Source organism: Trichechus manatus, unplaced genomic scaffold (genome assembly GCF_000243295.1).
Source record: "Trichechus manatus latirostris isolate Lorelei unplaced genomic scaffold, TriManLat1.0 scaffold00048, whole genome shotgun sequence".
Lineage (NCBI taxonomy): Eukaryota > Metazoa > Chordata > Mammalia > Sirenia > Trichechidae > Trichechus > Trichechus manatus.
Window position 1 is genome coordinate 15181596 of NW_004443984.1, and position 9096 is coordinate 15190691.

At 49.5% G+C, this 9096-nt stretch overlaps 1 protein-coding gene and 1 pseudogene across 2 annotated transcripts in view; one reads left to right on the plus strand and one right to left on the minus strand.

Moving 5' to 3' along the window:
- The window catches only part of KAZN (kazrin, periplakin interacting protein), a 576871-nt gene extending 575227 nt beyond the window's left edge, over positions 1-1644 (minus strand). Inside the window, exons 1-2 of one of the 2 annotated variants that reach the window (XM_012555770.1) lie at positions 1457-1638; positions 1142-1385 (exon numbers count right to left, since the gene is read on the minus strand). In XM_012555770.1, coding sequence (XP_012411224.1) covers positions 1142-1370 — 229 coding nt within the window. In that variant the 5' untranslated portion in view covers positions 1371-1385; positions 1457-1638. Of the gene's footprint in view, positions 1-1141 lie in introns of both variants that reach the window. The other variant, XM_004377229.2, reaches the window with a different exon arrangement.
- Positions 1645-7580: 5936 nt separating this feature from the next.
- On the plus strand, positions 7581-8512 carry LOC101355867 (gametocyte-specific factor 1 pseudogene; annotated as a pseudogene).
- Positions 8513-9096: the final 584 nt, after the last annotated feature.

A 9096-nucleotide genomic window follows, 5' to 3' on the forward strand; every position in this document is an offset into this window, starting at 1 on the left:
CGGAGAAGCTCTTAAAATAACATCAAAACCAGAAAATCATTTTGAGCCACTGAGCAATTGAGACCTCATACTTCATCAAGTGACATATTTATACAAGTGACCCCCAGGGAGTGGATATTCTTTGCTGTTGTGCACCGGATTTCAGCAGTTTACAATTCAAATGATATTAACAAACAGCGATGACACTTCTTAAGGGGCAATTAGGGGGAAAAATTCTGAAAAGTCTGCTCACCCTTTGACTTTTCAAGTCACAGAAACCAAACAGGACATAAGGGTGCCGCCTCCACCTTTAATCCCTGCACGGGGTTTCAGTGGCTTCACCACTGTCAATGTCAACACAAACCAGCTGTTTGTCTTTTCCTCCCCCCCTAAACTGCAGAGTCCCTTCACGCAGGAGCTCCCAGCAACCCACCATGGAAGCTTTCATTCCACCAGAAGCCCATTGCTTAGCCTTTGAGGTCTAAGATTTCCCCCTGGAAAGTGCGCTCAGTGTTTATATTTGCTGGAAATGTAAACTCCCTGCTGAGCAGAGCATCTACTGTTGCATCCATACAGTCCACCGCCTGCACGATCGCAAATGGGGAGAAAATAAAGTCCAGATGCAATTGAGACAAGGGATTTGGCATCCGTGAAGAAAAGTGCAAACCAGCCCATTCTTCTACTTCAAACCCGGCCGCAGACCCCGAGCTCTCAGTGGGAAGAGTCACTCCAAAGCAACATCAAGAAAGAGCCTTTGGAACTGGGGGAAAGCTGTGCCATTCACCCCTGCTGAGGGTGGGGACCAGGGCCCGGGCATGAAAAGTTTGCCCACTGAGCTGGGGGCTGTGTGCCATCTAAAGGCCACTTTCTGCTGCCGGAAGGGACCCGCCGGCTGCGCCTAGCTCGCGCCGGCCGGGGCCGGTGTGGCCGTGTGAACCCGTGCACACACTCCTCTGGGGTTTGCTTTAATGACAGCCGCCTGTAACTCCCAGCAGGGGAGCAGCGGTGGCCAACGCCGGTCCGGGCGGAAAGGGTTACAAGCCACAATGCAGAGCGATTTCGCCCCGGGCGTGGGGGGAGGGGGAGCGTCGAGTCCCCAGCCACCTCCGGGCCGGGTCCTTCTAGCCCGCCTTGCTTCTGAAAGGCGCCGGGCGGTCCCTACCTTGCGCGCCGAGCTGGTGGTTCTCCATGTTCGCCGCTGCCGAGTCCGCCGCCGCCGAGGCGCTAGCCGCCGCGCCTGGGCCCGGCCCCGGGCCGCCGCCGCCGCCGCTCAATTCCGCCAGTCTCCGGTTGGTGGCCGTGAGTTCAGCTCGCAGGTTGGTCACCTCCTGGCTGGCCGACTGGACCGCCCCATCGATGCGGAGCGCGAGCTGCTTATTGTCTTCCATCATGCTCAGGATTTTGGCCTGGGGGCGAGAGAGGTGACAAAGAGCTGCATGACGCGCGGGGGGCGCGCGGCCGGGCTCCCCGGCTCTACCTGTTGGGTCCCCCGCGGCCCCGTCCCCCGGCCCCGACCCCCAGGCACCGGCAGCGCCGGCTCCTCCAGCGCAGGAATGACAGCGGCGCCTCCAGCCGGAGCCGCGGCGGTAGCAAGGCGGCGGGGGGAGGAGGAGAAAGAGGAGGAGGAGAAGGAGCAGGAGGAGGAGCAGCGATCACCGAGACCCCGGCGGGGAGAGCTGCTCGCCGGAGGACAGCGCGCGCCGCGGCGCACAGCCCCGCACTCTTTCATGGAGCCTACCATTCGCCGCCCGCTCGGGAGGGGGCCTAGCCGCGGGGCTGCGGCCACTGCCGGCCTTCCGCGCCCCTCACTTCGGGGACACACCCCCCCAGGAGGCGGGGGCTTTGGGCGGTGACCGGGCGTGCGCCGAAGTGGCGCCCCTGGCAAGGGCTAGGGGGTCCCTGGCCCAAGGCCGGCTCTCGTTCCCCTCCCTGGAGCGGTGGGGCATCCCCGCCGGGGCGAACTGGTGCCCGCGTCGTGCTAGGGTTAGGGAGGAGGTGGGTGCTGGGGAAGAGGGGTGCTCGGAAAAAGGATCCCGGAGGGAGCAAGGACGGCGCTGGGGGGAGGGGAGTAGCTTGCGTGAGCTCCCAAGTGGAGTTCTTGCTTTCCTGTTTCCTTGCGGCGACGAAAGGCCAACGGGGAGCTGAGCGGGTGTCCTGCGTGCCTCTCACTCGCCACCTCCCCGTAACCTGCGCTGCTCACCCCCAGAAGGAGCGAGAAAGGAAGGCCTCTCCCCTAGAGTGGGCCAGTCCGCCGCAACCTCCCCACAGAGCCCGCGAGGGGACCTTAGCCAGGCCCTAAACTTATTAGCTGATAGGGCTGAACATTGAAGCGAGAGGGAGGAGACCAGCAGAGCGTCTGGAAGGCATCTATCGGGCTTCCCCCGGTTCTCCTCCTGGTGCGAGGAGTGTTCAGGTCAGGGCCTGCTGCCTCAGTTTATCCACTTCTGCTTCACAGGAGAACTGAGGTAACCTCAAAGTTGATAAGACCCATCCAGCTCCTCTGTCTCCCAGCGCACAGGCTTTGCATTTTTCACTGGGGCCCTGGATTCCAGCCACCAGGCCTTGTTACCATAGCGAGCTTCATTCCATGCAAATAGGAACGATTTAAAACCGCCAGTGCAACTCAGTGGGCTGCAGTGCACCACCATTCCAATTCAGTCAACCTTGTGGGAGCAGCTAACAGCCCACTGCAGAGGCCAGCTCCTGAACCTGAACTTGGCACGTGAGTAGGATGAGGCTGCCCACTCTTCAGATTCAAGGCATTTATTGGAAGCCTCCTGTGAGCAAAGTGCTTTCTTATGCATTATTATCTCTTTGTAGTAAGGATTATTGTTCACATTTTAGTGATGAGAAAACTGAGGGGGGGATGGGTTGTGTTGTTAAACAGTTTACCCAAGGCACTGAGAAATTAGGTGGAACTAGGATTGGAAGTAAGAACACATCTAACTCCAAGTTAGTTCCACTGTGTCTTAAAAAGCCCTTGGATGCTAGATTTTTTTCTTCTTTTATGTGGAACCATAAAAACACACTCTTGCCCCATCCCCCGTGACTACTAGCAAGCTTTTGCTAGAGGGCAGGACAGCATTAGATGGTGGAGCATATGGCAGCAGACATTGTTCACTCTGTCCACTCTGTTCATCTAACTAGTCAGTATGGGGGTTGAATCCCTGCCCTTGTCTCATTAGCACAAGTCCTGGCCAACTGGGCCAACTAAAGCACTGAGAGCTACTTAGGGGTATTTGTAAACCAAGATTCAGCTCTTTGAAGTTCTTTGGTTAAGGAGGAACATATAAACTGCAGGACAGTAGAGTCATGGTTCAGTCACTGTGGAAAACAGTTTAGCGATTCCTCAAAAGTTAAACATAGGATTACCATATGACCCAGTGATTCCACTCCTAGATGTATACCAAGAGAATTTCAAACTGGTACTCAAACAAATACATGTACACAAATGTTTGTGGTAGCATTATTCACAATAGCCAAAAGGTGGAAACAACCCAAATATCCATCAAGGAATGAATGGATTTTAAAAAATGGTGGTCTATACATACAGTGGAAACCCTGCTGGTGTAGTGATTAAGAGCTATGGCTGCTAACCAAAAGGTTGGCAGTTTGAATCCACCAAGCGCTCCTTGGAAACTCTATGCGGCAGTTCTACTTTGTCCTATAGGGTCGCTATGAGCCGGAATCGACGTGATGGCAGTGGGTTGGGTTTTTGGTTTATACATACAATGGAATGATCAGGCATAAAAAAGGAATGAAGTGCTAATAGGTGCTACAATAGGGATGAACCCCCTGTGAAAGACACCAAACACAAGAGTCACATTTTCTATGATTCCGCTTATATGAAATATCGAGAATAGGTAATTCCATAGAGACAGAAGACAGATTAGTGGTTGCCAGGGGCTGGAAAAGGGGGAGGAACTGCTTAATGGGTGATGGTGTGTGCCATCACACAACAACAGTCGATTCTGACACATAGTGACCCTATATGACAGAGTAGAACTACCCTATAGGGTTTTCTAGGCTGTAATCTTGACGGGTGCAGATTACCAGGTCTTTTCTCCCAAGGAGCGCCTAGTGGGTTTGAACCCCTGACCTTTCAGTTAGCAGCTGAGCGCTTAACCATTGCTCTGCCAGGGCTCCTTTCGCTTGATGGTTAGGGGGTTATATTCTGGGGTGATAAAAATGTTTTGCAGCGAGATGGAGGTGGTGGTGGCACAACACTGTGGCTGTACTAAATGCCACTGGATTGTTCACTTTGAAATAGGTAATCTCATGTTATGTGAATTTGAACTCAATAAAAAAAAAAAAGTTAGCATATAGCAAATGAAAAAGGTGGGCATGTCCTGGGGAGAAAACAATTAAGAACAGCTGTATTTGGAGAGCAATGTGTGTGCGTGCATGCATGCGTGTGTGTGTGTGTGTGTGTGTGTCACACCTCTGTTATATCACTCATCAGAAGGCCCAGTAATTTATCCATTTACATGTCTCTCTCCCCCACCTTACTGTGAACTTCTGGACGGGAGGAAAGTTTTGTGCATTATTCAACTTTGCATCCTTGCCACCTAACTCATCCATAGCAGGCGCTCAATACATGAATTGTGTGAGCACATTTGTGTAGTAAACAGACTGACCAAGTGTTACTCATTTTCTTCTCCAGCGAGACTCTTCCCACATACCAGGATCTTAAAAACAGAACAAAACAAACAAAATCTAACAAGGAGAAAAGAAAACAAAGACACATTCTTTGAGTCCCTTCTCCTCCCTCTTTTGCCTTTTCTTCCCCAATTGTGGCACAGCCACTAAGGTTTCAAGAAAATCGCTTTAGAAACTCCTAGGGTGCCTCCTAGGACTTTAAAGAACTTTGTTTTTTGAGACTTTTTCTTTTTCTAACATGAAAAAGGGAGCTTGTTCCAGCTATGTCTCCTTACGTTCACACACACACACACACACACACTCACACACAGACACACAGAACAAGATCTCAGAAAGTCTGAGATCAATTGCCCTCTGAGAATCAACTTGATTTAAACCAAAAAGGTGACTAGTCTACCTTTCTTCCTGCAAGTTCCACCACCCTTCCTCCCTAGGTGATATCAGGTAACAAAATAATCACAGAACCAGCGTCTTTCTCACTTGCCAAACACCCTACTCCTAGGCTACTTGCCTGTTTGGAGGGCTGATATGCATTTAGGACCTATTTCTTGGGGGACAAGTTTTCCTGGGTGGCAGTTTAAACCCACCCAGAGGCAGCTCAGAAGAAAGGCCTGGCAATTTGCTTCTGGAAGGTCACAGCCATGAAAACCCTATGGAGCACAGTTCTACTCTGCAACACATGGGGTCACCATGAGTCAGAATCCACTTGATTGCAACTGATTTGGTTTTGTTTTCTTGGTTTCTGGGGGGACACGTATAAACTGTTGAGGGGAAGGGCTCCAGAGCTCTCTGTCATCCATAGGCCTCTCTTTGGGCATCCACAGCTACGAGAATTGGCTGTACTGTGGGTTCGCTTTCAGGCCCCTCCCCTCTGCATCTTCCAAAAGTAGCCCTTACCCTACACCCTAGTAAGCTGAGGTTAAGAACCAGGCTAGAAAAGGGATACTCTTCATAGGGAGCTGCTGCCTTTTTTCCAGTAATTTAGATTGCCATCCCTCCAATCAGCCAAACCCCATCCAAAGGCACAGGCAAAGCCTTGGCCCATGTGCAGTCACAAGCCTCAGCCAGTATTTGGTGAGTGTCTGATCTTTTGGAACAAAGTAAGCAAAATGGGCCATGCCCATTTGGTGCCCATCAAAGCTGGCCTGGGCTTTTTGGAAAGTCTTCAAAACCATCCAACTTCTAGCTCAGAGAAGAAAATTCCTAGCAAGAATCAGGGCAAAGAGCCTAACCCACTGGCGACAACACCTCCATAAGCACTTCCTTCTCCCATAAATAGGGTGACCTTATAATTTCATGTCTAAACTAGGACACTTTTGAGAGTGAAAGAGGATGCTGTGAAGAATTAAGCCTAGATGAGTGGCATAAATCAGAACTGTCCCAGGAAGCCCAAAACATACGGTTGTCCTACTCTACAACTGTACGATGCTGCTTAGTCCAAGCAGGCAGCATTGGGGTCATTTTCTCCAGCCCTCTCATTGTGATGGAGAAGCAGCTACCCAGAGACAGAAAGGGGCCATGCAGCATGTTAGTAAAGGACCTGGAAGGGACTAAAAGCAGTGTCTTTAGAAAGTGAAAGGAGCCCTCGTGGTGCAGTGCTTAAAGCTCTCGGCTGCTAACTGAAAGGTTGGTGATTTGAACCCACCAGCCACTCTGCGGGAGAAAGATGAGATAGTTTGCTTATGTAAAGATTACAACTTTGGAAACCCTGTGGGGCAGTTCTACTCTGTCCTATAGGGTTGTTATGAGTCAGAATGGACTTGAGGGTAACGCGTTTTTGTTTTTTTTTTTTTTCTTTAGAAAGTGACCTATCTTTCTACTGCTGTGTATCAAGACCGTGGACTGTCAGGTTTATGCCAGGTCTTCAGTCCACGTGACACTTCCTACATTACAGACACACAAGAGTGAGCCCTGATCTTGCATAGGCTGGTCTTTAACTTCATTTTGAACCACTCTCCCTCTTGCTCCCTGTACTCCTTTTTTTCTTTTTTTTTTTTTCAGTCCTCATTCCCCTCTCCCCTCCGTCCTTGCTAACCACAAATAAACTTTTGTCTTTATGCCTTTCCCTCTTTTAGATGTTTCATATAAGTGGGATCGTATAGTATTTGCCATTTTGTTTCTGACTGATTTCACTCAGCGTGTTTTCAAGGTTCATCCATGTCTTAGCACGTCTCAGGACTTCATTTCTCTTTATGGCTCAATAGTATTCCATTGTAAGGATTTACCACACTTTATTTAACCACTCATCTGTTGATAGACATTTAGGTTGTTTTCACCTTTTGGCGACTGTGGATAGTGCTGTGATGGACATCAGTGTATGAGTCTCTGTTTGTGTGCCTGCTCTCAGTTCTTTTGGGTATATGCCTAGGAGTGGAATGCTAGATTGCATGGTAGTTCTATGTTTAACTTTCTGAGGAACGACCAAAGTGGCTCGCTGCCCTCTAGCTGCTTAATTCTTTCTGACATCAGAGCCTTTGCAGTTTCTCTTGCTTGTGCCTGGGGTATTCTCTCCTGGTTCTCGCCATAGTTGTCCTTGTGTGCCACTGACTCAATTACGACTCATAGCCACCCTATAGAACAGAGTAGGACTGCCCCGTAGGGTTTACTAGGCTGAAATCTTTGCGGGAGCAGACCGCCAGGTCTTTTCTCCCATGGAGCCACTGGGTAGGTTTGAACTGCTGACCTTTTGGTTAGCAGCTAAGCACTTTAACCATTGTGCAACCGGGGCTCTTTGGTTCTCTCCATAGCTGATTTCTTTTCATCCCTTAAATGTAAGCTTCCCTTTAAACTAGCCCCCTATCGTCACTCTATTGCTGTACGGTATTTACTTATTTCATAACGTTCGCTATCACTGATCATTGTTTTATTTATTTGCTAGTTTGAAATACAGACTGAAGGATTCCAAAGTTAAGGCACTTGGATTTGGCTCTTTCATTTCCAACATGGAAGAAACTTACATCGAATCCCTTAACCCTGAAAAGCTATTACAATGCCCCCATGATAAAAACCACCAGATCAGGACCTGCAGGTGTCCTCATCATCTTATCAAGTGCAGAAAGAATCATCCTGATGTCACAAACAAATTGGCTACTTGTCCCTTCAGTGCTTGCCACCAGGTTCTTCAGGTTGAAATCAGTCATCATATCTCAAGCTGTAATGACAAAGTTGTATTGAGCCCAATGTTGTCAACCAAATGAGGAACTTGGCTCTGGCTGAGAGCACATGGCAGTGCCCTCCTTGCAACAAAGACTGGGATAAAGATTTGTGGGAACAGACCAGCACCCCATTTGTCTGGGGCACAGCCAAGTACTGTGGCAACAATAGCCCCGCAGGCAACACAGTTATGGAACATAAGAGTAACCTGGCTTCAGGCATGCACGTTCCCAAGTCTCTGCCGTATGTTCTGCCACGGAAATGCTCAGTAACTGAGTATCTATCTCATCAAATGCCAGACTTAGGATGACTCTCGCTTCTTCCTGCTGCCAGTGGGTTCTTCATTTTTCTCCTAATCTAATTGTTGAAAAGATAAACCGTGACTTTCAAACTGACTGATGGCTCACTGGGGTGAAGGTCTTTAAACTCCTGATACTGAGGTCCCCAAGGCAACCCTGCATATTCTACTTTGTCTTGGATTCCACATAATTCCCAAGAATAAATGCTCTTTTCTTGATTTTCTTAGGTTATTTCTATCGCATGCAACAAAATACCCTGCTCAAAAATGCACTATTCCCCTCCCATGCATCCACCCACTGGACTGTAAACCCCTGGACAGCAGGGTTCATGTCCAGTTCTTTGGGCTTCCACTGCCTAGGTCAAGGCCAGGAGCTTGCAGGTGCTCAATGCATGCTTCTCAAGAGAGTTTGTGGCTGGATGAGCAAATCCATCCTCATGATCCACTGCATATCCACTAAGATACTTGCTTCCCATATTCCATCTCCCCTAGGAATTCTAGCCACACTTACTTTCCAACATACTTTTGCAACTCTCCTCTTATTTTAGCCTTACGACAATTCCACTGGGTAGAGAGAGTAGCTAGAATCTGCATTTGGCAGGTAAGGACTTTGTTCTAAGGTTGACAGACTAGACTAAAAGCTCCATGAAGAGAGACCCATGCTTGCATGTCCACGATGTAACCCCCCAGAGCTCAACACATACTTGTTGAGTGAGTGAATGAGCTGGGGGCCAGCATAGCCCTAATGGCCCCATGTGCGGCTCAATTTTCTCTCTGACCCAACTGGGCCCTGGTTTCTGTGTGGCTCAGGAATGAGATAGCATTCATGGGTTCCTGCCTGCAAGGTTAGGTAATCCACCAACCGCTTCCAGGAATTCAGACATGGGGCAGAGAGGTAAAGTAGAGAAGCCAATGTGTAACAGACCCCTTGGGCCAGGTACTATTGCCCTGAGACACCCTGATGTTCCTATGGGTCAGCAGAAGCCAAGGACGGATCCATGGATGCA